The sequence below is a fragment of the Chanodichthys erythropterus genome, chromosome 13, assembly GCF_024489055.1.
Source record: "Chanodichthys erythropterus isolate Z2021 chromosome 13, ASM2448905v1, whole genome shotgun sequence".
In the NCBI taxonomy this organism is placed as follows: domain Eukaryota; kingdom Metazoa; phylum Chordata; class Actinopteri; order Cypriniformes; family Xenocyprididae; genus Chanodichthys; species Chanodichthys erythropterus.
The window spans coordinates 18,264,088-18,288,563 of NC_090233.1; the positions used below are offsets into that span (position 1 = coordinate 18,264,088).

The 24,476-nt window shown below is 39.1% G+C and overlaps 1 protein-coding gene across 4 annotated transcripts in view; it reads right to left on the reverse strand.

Moving 5' to 3' along the window:
• The window catches only part of kcnt1b (potassium sodium-activated channel subfamily T member 1b), a 107,128-nt gene extending 82,921 nt beyond the window's left edge, over positions 1-24,207 (reverse strand). For 2 of the 4 annotated variants that reach the window (XR_010896869.1, XM_067405781.1), the window contains exons 1-3: positions 24,118-24,207; positions 22,268-22,313; positions 21,973-22,140 (exon numbers count right to left, since the gene is read on the reverse strand). Coding sequence is in view for 3 of the 4 variants with exons in the window: in XM_067405781.1 (XP_067261882.1) it covers positions 21,973-22,140; positions 22,268-22,313; positions 24,118-24,148 (245 nt within the window). In the remaining variant the exon portion in view is untranslated. The remainder of the gene's footprint in view (positions 1-21,972; positions 22,141-22,267; positions 22,314-24,117) is intronic. The other 2 variants (XM_067405777.1, XM_067405778.1) reach the window with 2 other exon arrangements.
• Positions 24,208-24,476: the final 269 nt, after the last annotated feature.

The following is a 24,476-nucleotide window of genomic DNA, read 5'->3' on the forward strand; positions in this document are numbered from 1 at the left end:
TTTCTAAGATATTCTGGCCTCTAGCTAAATGCCAGGGTGTTGCTATGCATTGCTAAAATATTTTGAGTGGTTGTTAGCACATTGTTGTGGTGTTTTGTGTAGTTGCTACTTGCCAGAGTTAAAGGGATAGTTCACCAAAAAATGAAAATTTGACATTTATCTGCTTACCCCTAGGCTATCCAAGATGTAGGTGACTTTGTTTCTTCAGTAGAACACAAATGATGATTTTTAACTCCAACCGTTGCAGTCTGTCAGTCATATAATGCATGTCAATGGGAACTTCGTCTATAAGAGTAAAAAAAACAAAAAAACATGCACAGACAAATCCAAAATAAACCCTGCGGCTCATGACGACACATTGATGTCCTATGACACGAAAAAATTGGTTTGTGTGAAAAACCGAACAGTATTTATATAATTTTTTACCTCTAAAACACCACTATGTCCAACTGCCTTGTGCATACGGTTGGTTAGGTCTGAACGCGCTCTGACAACGGAAGGGATCGCTCACATTCATTGAAGTATAAGTGCGAGAGATCACTTCCATCATCAGAACGCATTGTCAGACCTCACCAACCGGATGCGCAAGGCAGTTGGACATGGTGGTGTTTTAGAGGTAAAAAATTATATAAATACTCTTCGGTTTCTCACACAAACCAATCATTTCGTGTCGTCACGAGCTGCAGGGTTTAATTTGGATTTGTCTTTGCATGTTTTTTTGACTCTTATAGATGGAGTTCCTATTGCCACGCATTATAAAACTGACAGACCGCAACGGTTGGAGTTAAAAATCATCATTTGTGTTCTACTGAAGAAACAAAGTCACCTACATCTTGGATGCCCTGGGGGTAAAAGCAGATAAACATTACATTTTTATTTTTGGGTGAACTATCCCTTTAAAAGAGCCCATCCTTGTAAGTTGTAAGATATTCTGGTCTCTAGTCAGGGTGTTGCTATGCAGTTGCTAAAGTGTTCTGGGTGGTTGTTAGTGTGATGCTATGTGGTTTCTATGGTGACTAGGTGGTTTCTAGGACACTGTAAGGGTTTTATCCCATTTAGTCCACTGAAACATATCACAGACATCCTCAACAAATCAAGTAAAATTATGTGTATTTGTATAGTTGTTGTGGGGTTTACTGATCACACTGTTAAACTGAATCAATGAGACATGTTAGATCAGAAGCACATTAAGGTTTTACTTTTAATATAATTGATTTTTCAATTACAGTTCAGCACTGATTTGATGAACTGTATATTCTTTTTCATCATGACACTCTTTATGTGTACTGTCCTAAAGGTAGAATTTTCCTTTAGAGTACTGTTTATAGGCTTACTAATACCTACTGTAGGCCAACATATTTTTTTTTTCTTCAGAAACCACACCTTTTATCTACATTATAACAGCACATGCAGTGGAAACCAAACATAAACACACAGCTGTGAGCAAAGTCATGAAATCTTCACGAATACAGAGTACGGCCCACCGCCTGAGTGGGACTCTCTGTTCTTATTCAGTCTCTGCACTGAGGATGACGATTATGTAACACTAGATTATGAGAACAGTAGGCAGGGGATTCCACCAATGAAATATCACAGTGACACCCTGTGGTCAGAGGAAGAGCAATATACATTTTTCTCAATCCTCCCTGAGACAGTGTCTGCATCTCAATGTGCATACTATCCATCCTAAATAGTATGTGACACTAGTAATATTCCATACTATTTAGGGCGGATAGGGTGGATAGTATGCACATTGGGATGCAGGGAGTGTTATTATTCTACGTCCTGATTTTTCCGAGTTAGATGCATTCCTGGGTTAACATACTTTGTTGATCCTGGAACAATATTCCTGTCTGAAAATGTACCCTACCCCCTAAACCTAACCCTACCCATAAGTTATCCCTTAAATCAGAGTGAGATGTAGGTGAATAAGAATGATGTAGAAGCACCTAAGCCTGGTTGCAAGTGTAAATTTCACATAAACTTTAAACTTGGCACTCAAATCTGATTGGTTGAATGGAATGTTGTTCCAGGATCAACAAGGATGTTGATCTAGTAACATGTTGCACTTGGTGAAATCTGCATTATGGTTACTGTCAGAGAATTATTGATTTTTATGAACTCAGGGGGGTGTGAGGCAAACATTCAATGAGCTGAATCTAGACATTCACGTCACTAACCAGATTTTTTTTCAATCAGTTTTAGCTAATCTAGTTAAAAGTTCACTGCAAATTTTCCAGAAAAAATATCAAAATATCATTAAAACAAGATAAATTTACTTGTGAATCAAATTGTGTGAAGACCTTTCAGAGAATATTTAGAACATAGTACATAGTACTAAATGTTTTTCTCACCCCAATAAAAAATTTTGATTTTAGGATTTTATGTGTCAGTTATCCAAATCAATTAGCCAATAGTGCAAAAATGTAATTCACAATATATTCTCTTATGTCTAACTTTTTTTCTGCCATAACAGAGGAAAACTCTCACCCATTAAAGGGTTAGTTCACCCAAAAATGAAAATTCTGTCATTTATTACTCACCCTCATGCCGCTCCACACCTGTAAGACCTTCATTCATCTTCGGAACACAAATTAAGATATTTTTGTTGAAATCCGATGGTTCATTGGGAGCAATGACACTTCCTCTCTCAAGATCCATAAAGGTACTAAAAACATATTTAAATCGGTTCATATGAGTACAGTGGTTCAATATTAATATTATAAAGCAACGAGAATATTTTTGGTGTGCCAAAAAAACAAAATAACGACTTATTTAGTGATGGCCGATTTCAAAACACTGCTTCATGAAGCATCAGAGCATAAATTAATCAGTGTATCGAATCATGATTCGGATCGCATGTCAAACTGCCAAACTGCTGAAATCACATGACTTTGGCACTCCGAACAGCAGATTCGATACACTGATTCATTGTGCTCCAAAGCTTCCTGAAGCAGTGTTTTGAAGCACTGATTTCTGATCTGTTTTTAGTACCTTTATGGATCTTGAGAGAGGAAGTGTCATTGCTCCCTATGGAGGCCTCACTGAGCCATCGGATTACAACAGCTGTGGAACGGCATGAAGGTGAGTAATAAATTACAGAATTTTCATTTTTGGGTGAACTAACCCTTTAACATGTAGAAATACCTTCAATTAACAATGACCTTAAAACACTACATGATGTTACATGATGAATGATGACTACAAACAAGTACCTTTATGGATTACTTTATCATGTTTCATGCACTGCAGTATGTTACTAGAGTAAATTACAAGTTTTTTAATGTGTATTTTACACATTTGTATGTGCCTTTTTGCATTGTAACTCCAACATAAAAAAAACCTTTAATAACCTCTAACACTTGCTCCAATTCCTTTTATGCTTTAATACTGTACAACATACTACATATCCCCATCCAACATTGTACATTTACCTGTACACATATAGAAACATGCTAGTCAATGCAGCTTTTTTTATTTGGCTACAATTCTCATCTACTTGAGAATGTGTCATCTACATTTTATTTCCTTCTTCACTGATAACTCCTGTCACCAAGACAAATTCCTTGTGTGTGTGTACTTGGCAATAAAGCTCTTTCTGATTCTGCTGCACTATGTGTCTTTGGTGATACAATCTCTTGATATTAAAGAGATGTTCACCCAAAAATGAAACATTTACTTGGCTTCTTGTTGTTTACTTTCTTTCTTCTGCGGATGACAAATATAATAATTATTAAAATAAAAATAAATATTTATTTTAGACATTTATTTTACCAGTTAATTCATATTAATTACACACCAATATGCTTTACGAACAATATGGTTTTGAATAATATAGTTTGTGAATCACATTTTTGTGTAATTAATATGAATTTACTGTTATGTTTTCGAACAGAAATGTAAATTAAACTGTGAAAATGGGACATAGATACATAAATAAAGTTTTGCTAATGCTGAGTTTGGGTAAGAAACAATTTCATGAATATTGTAGAATGTGGTCTCTGAATTTATTTCAATAAAACAATAAAAAAAAATGTTCACAATTTAGTCCAGCTGTTGTGCTGACTGTCTAAGGGGGTTTGAAAATTTGTATTGACAAATGCACATTACCAGCTGTAAATAAAAAAAATAATAATTTGACTGAAACTAAATCATCAAAAAAAAAAGCTCCTTAAACTCATTCTATGCTGAAGATTATATATAACTTACTAATAACTGTGGTAGATTGTTTATAAAACACATTATCTATATGTTTTATTTCCAGATTATTCTTTTCTGCTGTTAATCACAAATTATCCGAAGGCAAGCAAACAAATGTTACACAAATTCAAAAAAGCACGGCAAAGTTAGAGAATTCACAGCAAAGCATCTGACAGAACAGACCACTAATAACTAAGCCATTTCCCCGTTCAGAACAGCAGATGGAAGTCTTGAGTGCAGAGATGATTTCCTGTCACTACACATTATCACGAGGCTGAGAGCTCCAGATTCCTACAGCAGCTGCCTGAATCAGTGCGAGAGCCCTATTGGGCACAGTCAGCTCACAGCACCAGCGAAAACAGCAGAAAACATGCCTGTGAGAGAAAACACTTGATGCAGTTCCTTTAATGATCTTCTGCAGATATTATATACAGCAAAGAATTGGATTCTTCATGCCTTCTGGCATAATATGACATCCTTATCCAGCCGAGATACAGCATGTGTAAGATGCTCCAGTCATCATGCATCATGCAGAGAAAGCCGATGGATTTTACAGATGGATGATTCAGAATATAGCTCTATGCACTGTGCAAGTTCCACATTACTGCTCTTCATTAAAGGGAAGCAGAGATAGAAAAACCAAGATAGTGACAGTCCAAAAGAGAGGAAGTAATCCCGGCTGTAATTCTAAGATTTCATGACACATTCCACAAGGAAACTGAGCATGATAAAATTAGCAATTATTGTCATTCAACATTACTGTATACTTGAAAACCAGGCTTAAACTGCAAATATAGAACATTAAAATATTATAACAACTTCTAATTGTATAAACTTTAACATAAACCTACTTTAAATGTACCTTTTAAATGGTGTGTTTGGTGATGTTTCTGTCTCTGTCAATAATCTATAAGCTCTTGCGAAGTGACAGACAGCTGTAATGCTAGCCAAAGAATGTGGGGAAAAGATATTGGCATAGCTACTTCAGGAATTGGAAAAAAAAATGGAAGGAGCATTAATTGTGTTCATTATTTACTGACATTAAAGGTGCCATCAAACATTTTTTTACAAGATGTAATGTAAGTCTAAGGTGTCCCCTGAATGTGTCTGTTAAGTTTCAGCTCAAAATACCCCATAGATTTTTTTTAATTCATTTTTTTAACTGCCTATTTTGGGGCATCATTAAATATGAGCCGATTCATGCTGCGGACCCTTTAAATGCTCACGCTCCCCGCCCACGGAGCTCGCGCTTGCCTTTAACAGCATAAACAAAGTTCACACAGCTAATATAACCCTCAAAATGGATCTTTACAAAGTGTTCGTCATGCATGCTGCATGCATACATCGGATTATGTGAGTATTGTATTTATTTGGATGTTTACATTTGATTCTGAATGAGTTTGAGGCTGTGTTCTGTGGCTAACGGCTAATGCTACCCTGTTGGAGAGATTTATAAAGAATGAAGTTGTGTTTATGAATTATACAGACTGCAAGTGTTTAAAAATGAAAATAACGACGGCTCTTGTCTCTGTGAATACAGTAATAAACGATGGTAACTTTAACCACATTTAACAGTACATTAGCAACATGCTAACGAAACATTTAGAAAGACAGTTTACAAATATCACTAAAAATATCATGATATCATGGATCATGTCAGTTATTATTGCTCCATCTGCCATTTTTCGCTATTGTCCTTGCTTGCTTACCTAGTCTGATGATTCAGCTGTACACATCCAAACGTCCTGCCCTTGTCTAATGCCTTGAACATGAGCTGGCATATGCAAATATTGGGGGCGTACACCCCGACTTTTACGTAACAGTCAGTGTTATGTTGAGAGTTGCCTGTTCGTCGGAGGTCTTTTAAACAAATGAGATTTATATAAGAAGGAGGAAACAATGGAGTTTGAGACTCACTGTATGTCATTTCCATGTACTGAACTCTTGTTATTCAACAATGCCAAGATAAATTCAATTTTTAATTCTAAGGAACATTTAACACCAGTCCTACTTAGAATATTATTTAAAATTATATATTTAAAATTGGTAGAAAAGTCTAATTCCAACTCTGAGACTGTATTTATTTTAAACAACACCTCCAGGAGAATTACAGGATACAAACAGATATTAAAATTAATATTAAACAGCCGTGTTATTAGTTTAGTAGGGAAATGATTGCTATGCAATCATCACAATATTCCAAAAATACAGATGGGATTTCTTGGCTAATCTCTTTATAGGCTGCCATTTTTCAGTAAGGGGGATTGAATAATTAATCAGGGAGGTGATATTGTACTGTCGTTTTGTACAGTGGTTTGAAATTAACACATGTACACAATCAGAGAAGGACTCGGTCTCACTGTTACATTGATCATAGTCTTTGAATGCAATTCAGATGGCAAACGATGCAGACTGCCTGTTTAAACTGAGATAACGGGTATCATAGTGGTTGTCAACAATATAAGTTGTCATGGCCACAACACACACACACTCAGAGACCATAACATTGTTTATTCATGGTCATGAAATGTGCACACTACCCTTAAAGGAACAGCCACCCAAAAACGAAAATTCTGTCATCGTATGACTTTCTGGTTTCACTTTATTCTGATGGTCCCTTTAACACATTCTTTTGACTATGAGTAAAATTGCACCTACTGCTAACTCTCATTAGTGTGTTAAAAATACTTTTAAAACACTGTTTTTAACACTTTAACAACTTTTAAAACACTTAAAATACTTAAGTCATTTTTGGTCATATAGATAAGAGTAATACATCTTTTGAATCTGTAAAATCTGATTAGGATATGTAGGCATTAAATGCTCTTTATTATGATTTAAATCGTTTATTAATAAATGTGCGATTAGTCGACTATTCGCTTTAAATGAACGACTACAAGTCGACCAGAAACATCTTTAGTCAAGGACAGCCCTAATTAGTAGACTGGTTGGGGTAGGGTTAGAATAAGTTGACATGTAGTTGCAAAGTTACTTATAGTCAGTAGAATGTCTGTTGGGGGAACATAACAATAAAGAGTTAGCAGATATTGAGCAAAAAGTCTACTAATACTCTAATGAGAGTTAGTTGACATGTAATTGCAAAGTTACTCATAGTCAACATAATGTTCAAAAGGGACCATCAAAAAGTGTTACCGACTTCCTTTCTTCTATGGAACATAAAAGAAGATATTCTGAGAAATGTCTAAGTGTTGGTTGCAACATATGCTCATTGGCAGTTGTGTAATGTAACAAAGTAATAATACTTCGTTACAGTACTTAAGTATTTTTTGGGAGAATCTGTACTTTACTTGAGTTTTTATATTTCTGTCAACTTTTACTTTAACTTCACTACATTTCCTAAATAAAATGTATACTTTTACTCCGATACATTTTCCCAAAGCATTTTCATTACTTACTACAGAATAAAGTTGGAAGAACACAGACTGCAAGCAAGCATGTGCAAACAAGTGCTAGCACAACCGCGGTTGATTTCATTTTCCGGGTTGCGTTCATGGCTGGAGCGGCTGAGAAGAGTGTGCTGTCATTATACTGTATGAGAGCAACCTCTAGAGGTGAAATAAGACTATCACTGATGCCTCATAGAGTTTGTTTTGACATGTGACGTGAGGCTGCGCGCTGCACAGAGCGGGACACTTCAAAAACGGATTTAAAACGGACAACAAAACGGTATGTTATACATCTCAAGCGGTTAAAACAATGTCACGTTTGTTACCATTCATTTGCATTAGTTTATATACATTTGTTTGCTTTTATGCATTCATTATCCAGCGAAGTTGCATATTTAAACTGTATTCTCATCATGCAGCGACAGAAACATAACAAATCAGAAATGTATTCGATTTCAGTTCTTCTTTTATCGGCACTATAACACATATTTTGATTAGATAATCATCAAGTTTTCTAAAATAGAGGGAAATAATGTGTGAAAGTATACATATAATAGACCCATGCTATGCCTTTGTGTGGAAAGATGGTCATTTTTAAGCATGACTGTTTGGATTTATATGAAATGATAACACTATAATAAGAGTCCATTTATAACATTAAATAAGTTTAATAAAACATGAACGTTCAATGTATAATTAATATATTAGTATTTTTATATTTAAAAATTACAATAAACATTTAGATATTTTTTTAAAGGTGCCCTAGAATTAAAAATTTAATTTATCTTTAATTTATCTATAGTTGAATAACAAGAGTTCAGTACATGTAAATGACATACAGTGTGTCTCAAACTCCTCCTTCTTATATAAATCTCATTTGTTTAAAAGACCTCCAAAGAACAGGCGAATCTCAACATAACACCGACTGTTACGTAACAGTCGGGATCATTAATATGTACGCCCCTGATATTTGCATATGCCAGCTCATGATCAAGGCATTAGACAAGGGCAGCCAGTATTAACGTCTGGATCTGTGCACAGCTGAATCATCAGACTAGGTAAGCAAGCAATAACAATAGCGAAAAATGGCAGATGGAGCGATAATAACTGACATGATCCATGATATCATGATATTTTTAGTGATATTTGTAAATTGTCTTTCTAAATGTTTCGTTAGCATGTTGCTAATGTACTGTTAAATGTGGTTAAAGTTACCATCGTTTCTTACTGTATTAACGGAGACAAGAGAGCCGTCATTATTTTCATTATTAAACACTTGCAGTCTGTATAATTCATAAACACAACTTAATTCTTTATAAATCTCTCCAACAGTGTAGCATTAGCCGTTAGCCACGGATCACAGTCTAAAATTAATTCAGAATCAAATGTAAACATCCAAATAAATACAACACTCACATAATCCGATGTATGCATGCAGCATGCATGACGAACACTTTGTAAAGACCCATTTTGAGGGTTATATTAGCTGTGTGAACTTTGTTTATGCACTGTTTAAGGCAAGCGCGAGCTCCGTGGGCGGGGAGCGTGAGCATTTAAAGGGGCCGCAGCATGAATCGGCGCATTTCTAATTATGCCCCAAAATAGGCAGTTAAAAAAATTATTTTAAAAAATCTATTTCTGAGCTGAAACTTCACAGACACATTCAGGGGACACCTTAGACTTATATTACATCTTGTAAAAAAACGTTCGATGGCACCTTTAATTCAAAGAACCAAATGTAAGAGAGTTAAAACTGAACACAATCTTGCTGCTCAAACTGTGTATAGAACAGTTTTTAATATTTTGCTCCTTTTATATTTTACATTTACTTGTACTTTTACTTTTCATACTTAAGTACAAAAAATATCATATACTTTTACTCAAGTAACATTCTAAACAGTGACTTTAACTTCTACCAAAGTCATTTTACTCAAGTATGGTTTTCAAGTACTTTATACACCACTGCTCAATGGAAAAACGTGCCTCATACTGCAATTTCAAGCTGAAATGAACAGTAGTGGCAGCAAAACACCAACAAAATGTATTGGTTTTCATTTTATTCATTAAATTGATTAATCATCACATAACCAGCTTCAAATGTATATTTTAGTAAACTTGCTTGGTAGCTTACCTAGTACAACACTGCACTTGCAAATGTTCAATAAAAGAGATCTATGACTTGTAGAAGCAAGTTAAACCGTCATTGCTCCATCAGCAAATCTCTGCTTTTGTTAACACAATCGGTTAATTTTAGTGTAGGCGACCCATTATTTTTTAAATATGATAGATCATTAACCTTTAGTTTTTCAACTGCTGTGGTACAACCAATGTAATAAAAGTTGTTTCGGATATAACTGAACCCGCTTTTAGCAACACTTATTAGACATTTCACTTTGAAAGGGTTGTAAAATGCACAAGAACCCACATAATATTATTCTGCAGAAATGTTGCCACAGGCAATGGTATCATTCTTAACCCTTGTGCATCCTTATGGACATTTTTGTCTTTTTCAGTTTTTCTTTCTGTTTTTTGTTTTTGTTTTTTTATCATTTTGCCTGTGTTAATGCCAACTGCATACATTTTGTGTGTATTTTTATTGGAATTTTACAATTTCAGCCCCATTTCTTTTGATAAATCCATTTTACACCAAGTACACAAAATAGTCTCAGGACCTTAAGGACAAAAAAATATCCCCATTGAAAATGCAATTGTTAACCATGTAACTATAAAATAATGCAGTCTTTGTTAATATGCTTTCATTCTGTTGGCAAGGCTTCAAAATTAAAAATGTTACTATTTTTTTTTCTCAGGTTTGGCCTATAAAACAAATACTAACTTCATTCCTGTTTCCTGCTTCTGCATATTATAGAGCCAACTGGATAAATTATGTGGCTATAATTGTGGGGGTGTGTTGGTGTGGATGTCAGAGTGTGGTTTATATGTTTGTATTAAGAAATTATGTGTGTATGCGCATGATTTTGCCCAAACAAAATCTTACTGAAAGCTAATTTGTTGAGATATCAAACACACCTCTTTAGATTTATGGCTTTGATTTTCTAGCAGTTTTAGTGTTCAACATGTTTCATGAAATATATATTATATAAAATAATGTTTATAAATCATTTTCATAAATTTCTTATTTCACTTTTTAATCTTTTTTACTTCAAGTTTTTGGACATGGACATTTTTGTCCTCTTTGGACCTATGTGTAAGTTTTTTTAAATTAACGCACAAGTGTTAAAAACATCTTCTTTTTGAAAAACAGAAAATCATACAGGCTTGGAACAACAAAAGAGTAATGAAGAAGACAGAATATTCATTTTTGTGTGAAACCTATATCCTGCACTCACAATCACATTCAAGTCAAGTCCCCTTTATTTATATAGCGCTTTTTACGATGCAGATTGTGTCAAAGCAGCTTTACAGTGATAGAGGGAACATAACTCTGGCTGTAAAGCAGAAGAAAGTAGTGTCATTGTCCAGCTTAAGTAAGTTCAGTATTGATTCATTGCATTGTAAAAATCATTAGTTATTAATTTAGTTCATTCATGTATACAGCAGCTCTGGAGAAAACAGTGATGTCATCATCCAGCGTAGTTCAGTTTGCATACAATGGTGTCAATGCAGGCAGATCAAAAACATTGTTGAATATCAAGATTCTGTTTATGATACAGAAAACCTGTTCCTTTAATTGTTTTTTACAAAACTGAAATGTAATCTGACGAACCAACTTAATATGTTCCACAGAAACTAGATTATATACAAGCATAGAATAATCTGTTGGCACTGTGTAATATGAGATGGCAGTATAACATGAGATTAAATGCAAGTGGTTTTATTTTCTGTTCTTGGGAAAATTACTCAAGCTCTAATGAGAGGATTGAAATCTCCACCTCCACTAAGCAGCATGTCTCCCCCTCCACTGAATAGCTCTTCTGGCTAACCTCTGAGACATCTCTTCACACTCGCTGAGCCGTGTGACACACACACACATACACACGTTCTTGCGCTTTTGCTCTTTCTTTCGCTACCTTCATTAAAACAGCTTATCACATTCGACAGCCAGGGCTTCAACAATGCCAGCTAATTTAATTGTCAAGCCAGAGGTCTAATTTGCAGCACTACCACAATCTTTTATTTGGAGAAGTATGTCAACATATCATAATGGATCCTTTGGAAAACACACTGATGATTGCATTCATAACAAAAGTTTTCTTCTCTCTCTTTCTCTCTCCAGATTTTGACAAGTATCCAGGTGGACATAATACGAGCTAGATTTTAGCATTATCTAAAGAAAATTGATACCATGCAAAGGTTGCCAGGTTGTTGCTATGCAATTGCTAAGGTGTTCGGAGTGGTTTCTAACATGTTGCTGTGTTGTTGCTATGGTGTTGTGGGTGGTTGCAAGGGTGTTGCTGTGCAGTAGTATACAATAAGCTTGACATTTAAGCCCAATCCCATTTTTACCCCTTACCCCTACCCTTTCCCCAACTCCTCTGTTTTGCATGTTCACGTGAAGGGGTAGGGGTGTCTCGATTCTCTTTTGGTTGGAGGGGTAGAGTTATGGGGAAGGGCCAGATAGCCTTTCATACGAAGATTTTTCGGGGACCCCACTTCAAACAAAGGGGTACAAGAAATTTCCCTGCATACACCAGCTACACTGGCAACATGGCTGCCCAAACGAACAAGGAGATCCATAAATGTAAGTATTTTTTGGCATTAATAAGGATTTTAATGACAAATAATCATTTGTTTTATGTTACATTCAAACTTGTTGTTAATGGTCATTTTCTTCAAAGAACATTTGCAAAAACAAAACAAAACCAAAAAAATCGCTAAAGTTGAATGAACATTAGTCCCACAACATATTTTCATGTCTGATGCCCAGTGACTTGAAAGCATACCATGTCCTTATCTTTTACCACATGTCTGGTATCAACACATTGCTTTCTTGCTACGTCCATGAATATGTGAATATGTGAACACGATTGTGGCGACCAGGGCGGGCGAGAGCCGCGAGGGAACGACGCGAGGCCGGTGACGCAAGTGATAACAAGCATCACCTGGGAGGCGCACCGGCCTTGAGTCTCTCAAGGAGGAGCGCGGGGAGCATAAAAGGAGGAGCGACGACCATGGTGTTACGGTTTGCTGGTGCAGAGATGAGGCAGATACGGATTTCCACAAACAATAGATGATCTTTAATAAACACAGGCAGAGTTCACCGAACATACACATTAACACAACAGAGAACGGACAAGGAGTGCAGGGAGTGAGTGCATTATAAAGGGAGTGCAGATGATAGAGTCCAGGTGCAGGTGATCTGTGATGATGAGGAGCTGACGAGGGAAGTGAGTGCAGGTGATGAAACAGGAGGATCATGGGATATGGAGTCCAGGAAGACAAGGGATCTGTGACAGTACTCCCCCCTCCCGGTAGGCGCGACCTCGCGCCGTAGATGGAGACACCGGGAGGGGGGGCGGGCGCCCTGGAGACCTCATGCAGGAGCAGGGAGAGGAGCGGACAGGAACGGAGGTCTCCAGGGCGGATCCATGAACCATGGCGGGTCTGGAGCCGTGGGCAGCCATGGAGGGTCAGGTGCAGCGGGCAGCCATGGAGGGTCAGGTGCAGCGGGCTGCCATGGAGGGTCAGGTGCAGCGGGCTGCCATGGAGGGTCAGGTGCAGCGGGCTGCCATGGAGGGTCAGGTGCAGCGGGCTGCCATGGAGGGTCAGGTGCAGCGGGCTGCCATGGAGGGTCAGGTGCAGCGGGCTGCCATGGAGGGTCAGGTGCAGCGGGCTGCCATGGAGGGTCAGGTGCAGCGGGCTGCCATGGAGGGTCAGGTGCAGCGGGCTGCCATGGAGGGTCAGGAGCCCTGGTGGGCTCTGGCGCTTCCGAACCCCCGCCCAGGAGTTCCCCACCCACAGGTACCGGAACGGGTACTAGGCCCCCCCCCAAAAAATACATGGGGAATTTAAGGCAAGTCTTTAAAAGTCTGAGGAAGGGATTGTTTCTGTGGGCAGGAGTGGGCTTTAGGGCGGTGGAGCATGGAGAACTTGGCTCGGCGGCGGAGACTGGAGAACTTGGCTCGGCGGCGGAGACTGGAGAACTTTGCTCGGCGGCGGAGACTGGAGAGCTTTGCTCGGCGGCGGAGACTGGAGAGCTTTGCTCGGCGGCGGAGACTGGAGAGCTTTGCTCGGCGGCGGAGGCTGGAGCGGCAGGCTCGGCGGCGGCGGCTGGAGCGGCAGGCTCGGCGGCGGCGGCTGGAGCGGCAGGCTCGGCGGCGGCGGCTGGAGCGGCAGGCTCGGCGGCGGCGGCTGGAGCGGCAGGCTCGGCGGCGGCGGCTGGAGCGGCAGGCTCGGCGGCGGCGGCTGGAGCTGAGGACTCGGCGGCTGCGGCTGGAGCTGAGGGCTCGGCGGCGGCGGCTGGAGCTGAGGGCTCGGCGGCGGCGGCTGGAGCTGAGGGCTCGTAGGCGGCGGCTGGAGCTGAGGGCTCGTAGGCGGCGGCTGGAGCTGAGGGCTCGTAGGCGGCGGCTGGAGCTGAGGGCTCGTAGGCGGCGGCTGGAGCTGAGGGCTCGTAGGCGGCGGCTGGAGCTGAGGGCTCGTTAAAAAAGTCAATAAGCCAGTCCAGATCTGGCGGCTCGCACAGGGTAGGAGCGGGCTCTGGAGATACAGGAGCGGGCTCTGGAGATACAGGAGCGGGCTCGACAGAGACTGGAGAGGGCTCGGTGGAGATTGGAGAGAGCTCGGGGGAAAGTGGAGAGAGCTCAGCAAAAACTGGAGAGGGCTTGGTCTTTCTTCTCTTCCTCCGCCTTCTGGACCCGGCGGAGGAGTGTGGGTCCAGCGTAGAATAGGAAGGGAGTTCACTGGAGGGGTATGCGGAGGAGGACGGAGGTTGACTTACTGGCCTGGCCAACCGTGTTTCTGGAGGGACTGGAGACAAACACTTATCCTGAACCCTTTCTACCAGGAATTTGGAATTATTCAAATACAAAATTAAATTGATAGTTTCGCTTAAGGAGAAACAATAATCAGGTTCATCTAAACGGATAGTGTCGTCATCCAGTCCATCCAGAAACAGGGCGATCAAATTAGCGTCCGGCCAGTCAGTCAGAAAAGCAAGCTCAACGAACTCCTCCACATACCTCTCCAGCGAACGACCAACCTGTAGGAGCCCGATGAGGCGATCGCCGGCCGTCAAGGAAGTTAGAGGCATGGGAGAAGCTGGAGCCAGGGAGCAGAGGAAAGTATCCATTCTCTTTCTTGTGGAAAATCCAGTCGTTTTAAAATTCCGTTCTTCTGTTACGGTTTGCTGGTGCAGAGATGAGGCAGATACGGATTTCCACAAACAATAGATGATCTTTAATAAACACAGGCAGAGTTCACCGAACATACACATTAACACAACAGAGAACGGACAAGGAGTGCAGGGAGTGAGTGCATTATAAAGGGAGTGCAGATGATAGAGTCCAGGTGCAGGTGATCTGTGATGATGAGGAGCTGACGAGGGAAGTGAGTGCAGGTGATGAAACAGGAGGATCATGGGATATGGAGTCCAGGAAGACAAGGGATCTGTGACACATGGAGGACGAGAGAGGACCAGGCCTGGACTTTATGTTATGGTTTTGTTATGTTTGGGTGGCTGGCAGACGTCCGCAAGGGTCTGCCGGCATTACTTTCGTTTTGTTTGTTTATTTTATATTAAAGTTTTGTTGAATGTTCGCCGGTTCCCGCCTCCTTCTTCCCACATCTACTAACATCGTTACATTGGTGCCGAAACCCGGGAGGAAGGAGGGACATGCTGTCGGAGAGCCCTCGCTGCTGAGGGGGATCGCGGTGCTGCGGAGTTTGGGCAGCGCAGAAGTGAAGACCGTGAGAGGCTGCCCGAGGCGGTGGTGCTGGAGCCTTGTGAAAGGTGGGACGGAGACCCGGATGCCGTGCTCCTGGGACGAGGTGGGGTGGCTGCCGTCCTGGACCTGGAGGGAGCGGAGGAGTCGCCGCCGTCTGCCGTGGGCTGGAGCCTGCTGCCGTCCGCCATGAAGGGGAGGAGCAGGGGACGGGGGACTCGCTGCCGGCTGCCCTCAGTCGGAGGAGCCATCGCCGGCCGCCAGGAGGCGGTCGAGGATCGGGCCGTCCACCGAGCGTCCAGTGCCACCGCATGGCACCGCGAGAAAGAGCCTCTTGGCAGGCTGAGGACCGAGTGGCAGTGTGTCGGGGAACCGGACCAAGAATTTTTTTTTTCTCTTTTTCCTCTCTCCCCTCTCTCGTCCTGTCGCTCCCCTTGCTTCCGTCTCCCTTTCTCTCGTCTCGTCTGTCCTTACCCCCAGGTGCTGCGGCCGCCGAGACAGGCCCCGGGGGGGAGTAGAGGTACCCCCCGGGTACCCCCCGGCCTGCGAGGGGCGATGGGTGTATGTGGCGACCAGGGCGGGCGAGAGCCGTGAGGGAACGGCGCAAGGCCGGTGACGCAAGTGATAACAAGCATCACCTGGGAGGCGCACCGGCCTTGAGTCTCTCACGGAGGAGTGCCGGGAGCATAAAAGGAGGAGCGACGACCGTGGAGGACGAGAGAGGACCAGGCCTGGACTTTATGTTATGGTTTTGTTATGTTTGGGTGGCCGGCAGACGTCCGCGAGGGTCTGCCAGCATTACTTTCGTTTTGTTTGTTTATTTTGAGATTAAACTTTTGTTGAATGTTCGCCGGTTCCCGCCTCCTTCTTCCCATATTTACGAACTGTGTTACAACGATGTAAACGAACAGTGCTTACAGTTTCATGCTTATTGCAACATGATCCACCAATCTTGTATGTTCTGTATCAACCAGAGACTCCTGGTGAAACTTCATGGTTCATACATTTTCAAGCTGAAAATGAGCAACGTTTTCATAGTCCAAATACAGCTGACGACGGCATCTTGGAAGTTTGTGATAAACATTGGTGCATCTCCTTTGACGTAGGAGCTAGCGACTACATATGATGACATGTAATTGTGTAGTAGTGGAATATTTTCAACCCTAGTCCTTTCCTACCTAGGGGTAGGATTGGGATTGGGCCTTAGTCATAGATTATTGTCAGCAAACAACCCTACATTTGCCACACTTATAAGAACATTCTGAGCATACAATGTTGATTTACATGAACTTCAGTGAATGCAGAACATCAGTGAATGCAGTTGAACGCAACCAATTGGCTTTTGTGAAAGACTGATATTCTGACAATAAATGGCAGTCGCCCACTCAGTGTGATGCACAGGCTACTTTGGCCTTTAGTCTAGACTGCATCATAGGAGGAACAGCTGAAGAACAGCCCTAAAGCACCTTCACCAAAACACCTCCACACTGATGCAGTCAGATTGATGTCATTTAAAAGCCCCCAGACTGATTTCATCGTAGATCATTTACTTTATGTTATAAATCACGTACAGCAGTACATATTCGGTCTTAATAGCTGATATAAATATAGACACTGCATTGTAACAAATCTAACAAGTAGCTGTTGTGCTCATGGGCTTTTTGGAATATGTTTGATGCAATATTATGCAATAAATTACTTCGACCTGCTAGTTTAGCCAGAAATCAGTTATCCATCATCAGTTTGGACTGACAAATTTTATGGGGACTTTCCATAGACATAATAAGTTATATGCTGTACAAACTGAATATTCTATTCCCTAACTCTACCCCTAAACACAACCCTCACAGAAACCTTTCAGCATTTTTACATTTTCAAAAAACCAAAAAAAAATCATTTAGTACTATTTATAAGCGATTTATAAATCATAAATCAAAACGTTTCTGGTATTAGATAGTAATCTTTGTCGGGACATTTGGTCCTCACAACTTTTTTACACATTTAACACGCACACAAAAATGTCCGAAAATTTGGTTTCAATACTTTTGTTCTGCAAGGATGCTATAAATTAATCAAAAGTGACAGTGAACATTTATAATTTACATTTATATTGCACAACTGGTGGTGGTGCAAAAAGTAGCAAAAATAAATGATGAAGGCATGGTAAAAAAAATCCAGGACTGTTTTAATGTGACCATCATACATCAAAATAGTAGGCTAAATTACACAATTTTCTAATACATTCCCTCAATTTACTAAAACAATTTGTAAATCAAGGGAACAAATTAGTAAATCATGCACGCGATTTATAAATCGAGGGAACAAAATAGTAAATCGAACGCACTTAAAGTTTTTAATGTAACATTTTTTTCTTCATGTCATGTGCAGGGCTCCTTAAAAGGGGTGGAAAATGTTAAGCTTATTATTATTATCAACCCCAGGTACATCTCTGTAGAAAAACCAAACCTATTTTGCATAGAGATTGTGTGAGACTAGAATGGTGCAGTACTTTTGCTGCTGTTGATGAGGATACAATAGCTTCAACCACAAAAAGGTGAGATTTATGTGATTGGCTGGAGCAAAGTCACCTTTGACTGTCTGTAATTAAGCTGAAAAACTACTGCTAATGCTCTTTACTGTCAATTTGGTGTGAGAAAATGTCCTCTGTCCTCTTCAACTCCCACACAATATATAGGAGCATATATACATGCACATAAACAGTGAAAACATGGGTGTTTGAATAGACAGAAACTGAAATGGAGGGAACAGTAATGCATCTGAGAGAGCAAAATAGTCAGAGGAAAGGTCCTCTGGGTAACCTTAGAGATAATCACAGGATTTACAAGCACATACATACACACAAACAGCCTTAATTTCTGTGTTCAGAACAGACACAAACACACTTTCCCACACACAATATCATAATTGAAATGACAGCATGTGGAGATTCCCGACTTCACGCCACGTTAAAGAATTAGCCTTTGACTCAAGCGTGCTCACACACACACACACACACACTGTAATCTCTAATGATCAAGGATGATCAGCACCAAACTGTTCTGTTGCAGAGACAGCATGCATGTTGATATGCTATGACAGAAAAAAAATAGCCTGCTTGTGTCATGGTCTTGTTTAGTTTCTAGTCTTAGGTTTCATTGTATTTGTCTGAGTTCTAGTCATTTATTAGTCTTGGTTTCTCATTAGTTCTCACCCTGTTTCATTGATTACCTTCCTCCAGTCTGTTTAAGCCTTCACTTTTATTATAAGATATTACATCTCACAATCATGGCAATTTTTCCAGTGTAAAACCAAGCGTAACGTATTTTCAAGCGTAACGAGGACATGCTAGTAAAAGAATCATCAGTGATGGAATGAGCCAATGATTACAGCACTCTAACACAGTGGGATATTGCTTTCTGTGTGCTTCGTTTCTAAAAGAGCTTGAGTCACAGTTAAGACTTAGTGTGAAGATAAATAATGTAGTGTTCTCGTTAAATTGACCTGGCCTTGCCTGGCCTGAAAAAGAAACTTAGAAAGGGAAAAGTTTGAAGTCAGCAGTCTCCCCTGAGACATATGGACCACTTACAACCTTCCAGAAAGAGCTCAAAAAATAGTGTGCAATTGTTACCATAAACATTGTAAAACAATTAAAGGTGCCATCGAATTGAAAATTGAATTTACCTCGGCGTAGTTGAATAACAAGAGTTCAGTACATGGAAATGACATACAGTGAGTCTCAAACTCCATTGTTTCCTCCTTCTTATATAAATCTCATTTGTTTAAAAGACATCAGAAGAACAGGCGAATCTCAACATAACACCGACTGTTACGTAACAGTCGAGATCATTAATATGTACGCCCCCCATATTTGCATATGCCAATCCATGTTCAAGGCATTAGACAAGGGCAGGACGTCTGGATGTGCACAGCTGAATCATCAGACTAGGTAAGCAAGCAAGTATAACAGCAAAAAATGGCAGATGGAGCAATAATAACTGACATGATCCATGATATCATGATATTTTTAGTGATATTTGTGAATTGTCTTTCTAAATGTTTTGTTAGCATGTTGCTTATGTACTGTTAAATGTGGTTAAAGTTACCATCGTTTCTTACTGTATTCACGGAGACAAGAGAGCCATCGCTATTTTCATTTTTAAACACTTGCATAATGCATAAACACAACTTCATTCTTTATAAATCTCTCCAACAGTGTAGCATTAGCCGTTAGCCATGGAGCACTATCAAACTCATTCAGAATCAAATGTAAACATCCAAATAAATATCATACTTACGCGATTATACATGTTGCATGACGAACACTTTATAAAGATCCATTTTGAGGGTTATATTAGCTGTATGAACTTTGTTTATGCAGTGATAGAGTCGAGAGCTAGGGAGGGGGCGGAGAGCGCGTTTTTTTTAACTGCCTCAAAATAGGCAGTTAAAAAAATTTATTTAAAAAATCTATGGGGTATTTTGAGCTGCAACTTCACAAACACATTCAGGGGACACCTTAGACTTATATTACATCTTGTAAAAAAAAGTTCCAAGCCAGTGAGTCTTATAATGTGACTACCTGCTTTGACTAGCTGAGAAATGCAACAGAATGAAGGAATAATATAAGAACAGACGCAGATGGATTTCAAATAAACAAATCAATGATTTGTGGCTTGCTCAATAGAGCTCAAATTTCACTCACCAGAAGGAAAACTGATACTGTGGCAACTACACCAAGAAAACCACAGCAGACTCAGAGCGGCCATGATGTCTGTTATAGTTAGGTAAATGATGCAGAAATAATGTATTTCTTGTGTGAATCATTGTAAAGAAACAGAGATCCCACTCAAAGCCCAAGGATGATAACGTTTTCTTGAAAACATAAAGGTTCCTCTGAATTTCACCTCTGTGTTTTTCTGTACGTAAGATCACAAACAACAGCTCACAGCTATTTAAAAAAGTTACAATGGCTCTCTAATACCCAGGCAGTCTTGACTGTACTGTATGTCACGGCCTTGAATCCATCACAAAGCGTTGAGTCATTGAGCAAGATGCAGAAGAAACATTTACAGTGTTTCTTCAGCCATGCATTTCAGCCTCTATTTAACTTCAGCACCACAGTGAAGGACAGCTCCCCATAACCCAACACACACACTTCATGTTATTCTCACACAAACGCACAGTTTACATTCATTTTATATTATATACAAGTCCATAAAGCAAACATAGAACATATACACCACATGTACATAAACAATTTGATAAGATGCATTTTATATCTGACAGTTAAATCCAGTCCACTGGTGCGTCGGTCCAATAGTTTGATTGTACACTTGATTGTGTGGTATTGAAATTATTAATTATGAAACAACATCTGAAATGCAGTCTCTTTTTGTTAGGTAATGTAAAAATGTGCTGAATGCGGAAACATCTAAATGTTTATATATGTTCACTCTAAAAAATGCTGGGTTAAAAACAACCCAAGTTGGGTTGAAAATTGACAAAAGCAGCAAATGGGTTGTTTTAACCCTGTGGTTGGGTTAAATGTTTGCCCAACCTGCTGGGTAGTTTTATTTAACTCAACTATTGTTTAAAAATGGATGTATTGCTTGCTTAAAATGAACCCAAAATATGTTTGAAATTAACATTTATTAATATGTTTAATAAATGAGCACGTATTTATACGTTTAATGAATAATAATTAAACAATAAACATTTATTAAATTGCTTTTTAATAACCTTTTGATTATTATTGTTGCCTCTAGTAATTGTGTGTCTTATTTTCCATTTCCAAACTATTTTGAGTTCATTTTAAGCCAGCCATATTGTAATTTTTATACAATAGTTGGGTTAAATGAAACTGCTCAGCAAGTTGGACATAGATTTAACCCAACCGCTGGGTTAAAACAACCCAATCGCTGGATTTGTCCATTTTCAACCAAACATGGGTTGTTGTTTATTTATAGTTTAATTTAAACCACAAATTATTTAGTTATATTTATTATTTAAAGCTGCACTTAGTTATTTTCCCCCCCAAGTTATTTTCCCCTCATTAAAAACATTTTACACATAAAAAATGAATAGTTGTTTTGAAATATTGTTTAGAATAATGTACACCCACATAAGATGAAATCTAATAAGCAGACTAATTAAGGTTGTTTAATTTTACGAGGAGTGGGTAGCCTCATGAGGGTCGATGCGTTAAGATCACATGACCAATTTCACTTGCAGAATAAATTAGACATGGTTGACTGTTAATAGTCCATTTCTACAATGGCATTAGTAGCTGTAAACTTTTACTTTTGTGTGATGCTGAATGTAAACAACAGTGGTGGAGCCAACAGTGATCTAGCCTAACAGATTTACATTACGCTTCACCAACAAAGGTAGTTTGTATGAGTCAGATCAGATAGCTCCACGTTTTCACTTTGTGAACTGTATATGTGGACCTTATGAATGCTTTATGAATTCTTAAAATACACCTCCCGAGAGTGACCCGCTGAGGACACACAGTATGAAGTTACCTGTCATCATTCTGAAATGATTGATCCCCAAGCAGCAGATCTCTAAAGCGGTATCGTGGAGGTAGAGGAGGAACCTCAGAGTCCACATCGGCCATTTTCAGGGTGGAAATGTCCAGAATAACACCAGTATTACTGCTGTTATTCCTCTGAACAGTCTCCGTAGGCAACCTGAAGAAACAGACGTAAATCGTAAATACAATCATGTAACATACATTATGAATGCATACACATAATGTATTATTCATTAATAGTGTCAGGACTACAAATAAGCATTTGTATGTAAGGTTTGGTTTACCTGTCAGCAGCGGAGGGTGAGCATCGTGGCGGAGTCATGCTTGGCTCTGACAATATGCAGAGAAATGGGATGGATTACTGCTAAATGTTATAGTCACATGCATAAACATTAAATAAATCCATGCAGGGTTACAGCACAAACACATTACTTTAGGCTTATTCATGTCCTGTAACTGTATGAATAACTTCTAAGCTGGAAAGCTTTAACAGTCTCTATCTAACAGTTATTCAATAACAAGACATCTTTCACAGATAGTTCACCAGTACCCTTGGCCATAATTATACTGTTGAGGAACTACAATCTACGCACTGATTATTCACCTTTTATGTCATCCTCGTCACATTTTGCACACTGTGAAAACTATCATCTAGAATGTTCCCTGCATGGTTTCTATTAGCACTCTCAGGGACACATGAGTGTGTAATGACAGTAGTGAGCGACTGCATTAGTGTGCAAATCGCTGATGAGTGGGTGGAGGGTGATTTGGTTGGCCAAGGGGTACAATGAAGTACAGTGCATAAAACACAGACTAAAATGTGCCTTCGCTCAAGGGTTATACAGTGCTCAGACGCTAATAAAAAGGACTGTGTTAAGGATGTAAAAAAAGAGGGTATTCCTAAGAGGAAAAATGGCAGTGACACAAAAAAATGCATCTGAGTGTACTTGCAAATACAGTATGAATGCCTTTTGACAGGCAGCTGAAAAATGTACTTAATAAGATAACATCTAAACTAATTGGTATTTATAAATAAATAAATAACTGAAAAATACTGCCGGTAACAATTATTTTAATGTGTCCTTTTTATACACGATACACGTATTTGCTATAGTAATAGCCATAAATTAGGCATAATTACATGCAACTAACCCTAAACCAAACCCTAATCCTACCCTAAGCCTAAAGTAAGTACATGTACTTCATTAATATTACTCAGTACTATTACTGTGTAATTACACAGTAATAGGGACACAGTGTAACCAAACTGACTACAGTGCATAACAAATCACACATACATTAAAGTAACTTTTAAAAGTCAAATCAGATAGAAATAGCTCTTGATAGACTGATAATCGTTATGCACAATTAGTTGGTTACTGGTTGTTTACTATTAACTCTAGAAATAAAAAAGCACCAATGAAGTGCTAAACATACAGAACACCACCCAAGATTGATATTCACAGTTAACAGATTTAATGCATTGTATGTACAAGTATTCACCCTTTATATAAGTCATTTATTCTCATTAAATTATAAATAATGACTAAAAAACAAAGATGAAAAATCTGCATATAAAAGCATTGCACAATTAACTAAATTATTATTATTATTTTAATAGTCAACATCATCAATGATTATAATATTAATAAGTTGCTATTATTGGTAATTTATTATTATTGTTAATACAAATTCAATTTTTATCCAGTTACTTTGGACATCATTAACTTTTGTTAAGGTAACAACATTAAAATAACATATAAACATAAAAACATTTTTAAAAAAACAACAACTGAAAAATCGGTTCTGCATATCAGTTATAAGACACTTACACAAAATCTTCACCACCATCATCATCTGTGCTGGTATTGGTAATACAATTCAGTATTTGTCCTTCTATATTTTACAGTAACAGCTATATACTTTTACTTTTTATAGCGTTGTTTGCTTTTCCCCCTCAAAATAGGTTTTCAAAAATAATAATAAAGCGATGTATGTTTTATTTTCACAAGCAAACCTACATCACTACTTATGCCTAAAAGCAATCTTCACAAAACAAAATATGATACATGTCAAAAGTACTAAGCACAGCGCAATAAAACCCATGACATGTGACATGACATGATGTCCTCACCTGCCTGAGACTGGCTGCGCGGTCCCATCATTGTAAATAACCGTGTTACTGGCGAACCAAGCGCCGCACATTTTTAACAATAGCCACTGCGAAGTGTCCGTGAAGGACTTCCGATGGTAATGTCCTCCTGATAGATCCGTCCTCCATGGAAACTTGCATTTAAGGGGCGTATAACGACCCTGATTAAACCCTCCTCTTACAGACGACCACCACAATTCCCAATTCCCAATACCTTCAACATCTCTGTTTCTTTTTGCCGTGTGCGATTCAACTTTGCATCAATGAGATGCTGATAATGTTGATTATTATTTAAGCATGATAATATGTTGTCCTCATCATACAACCATCTAGAAGTTCAC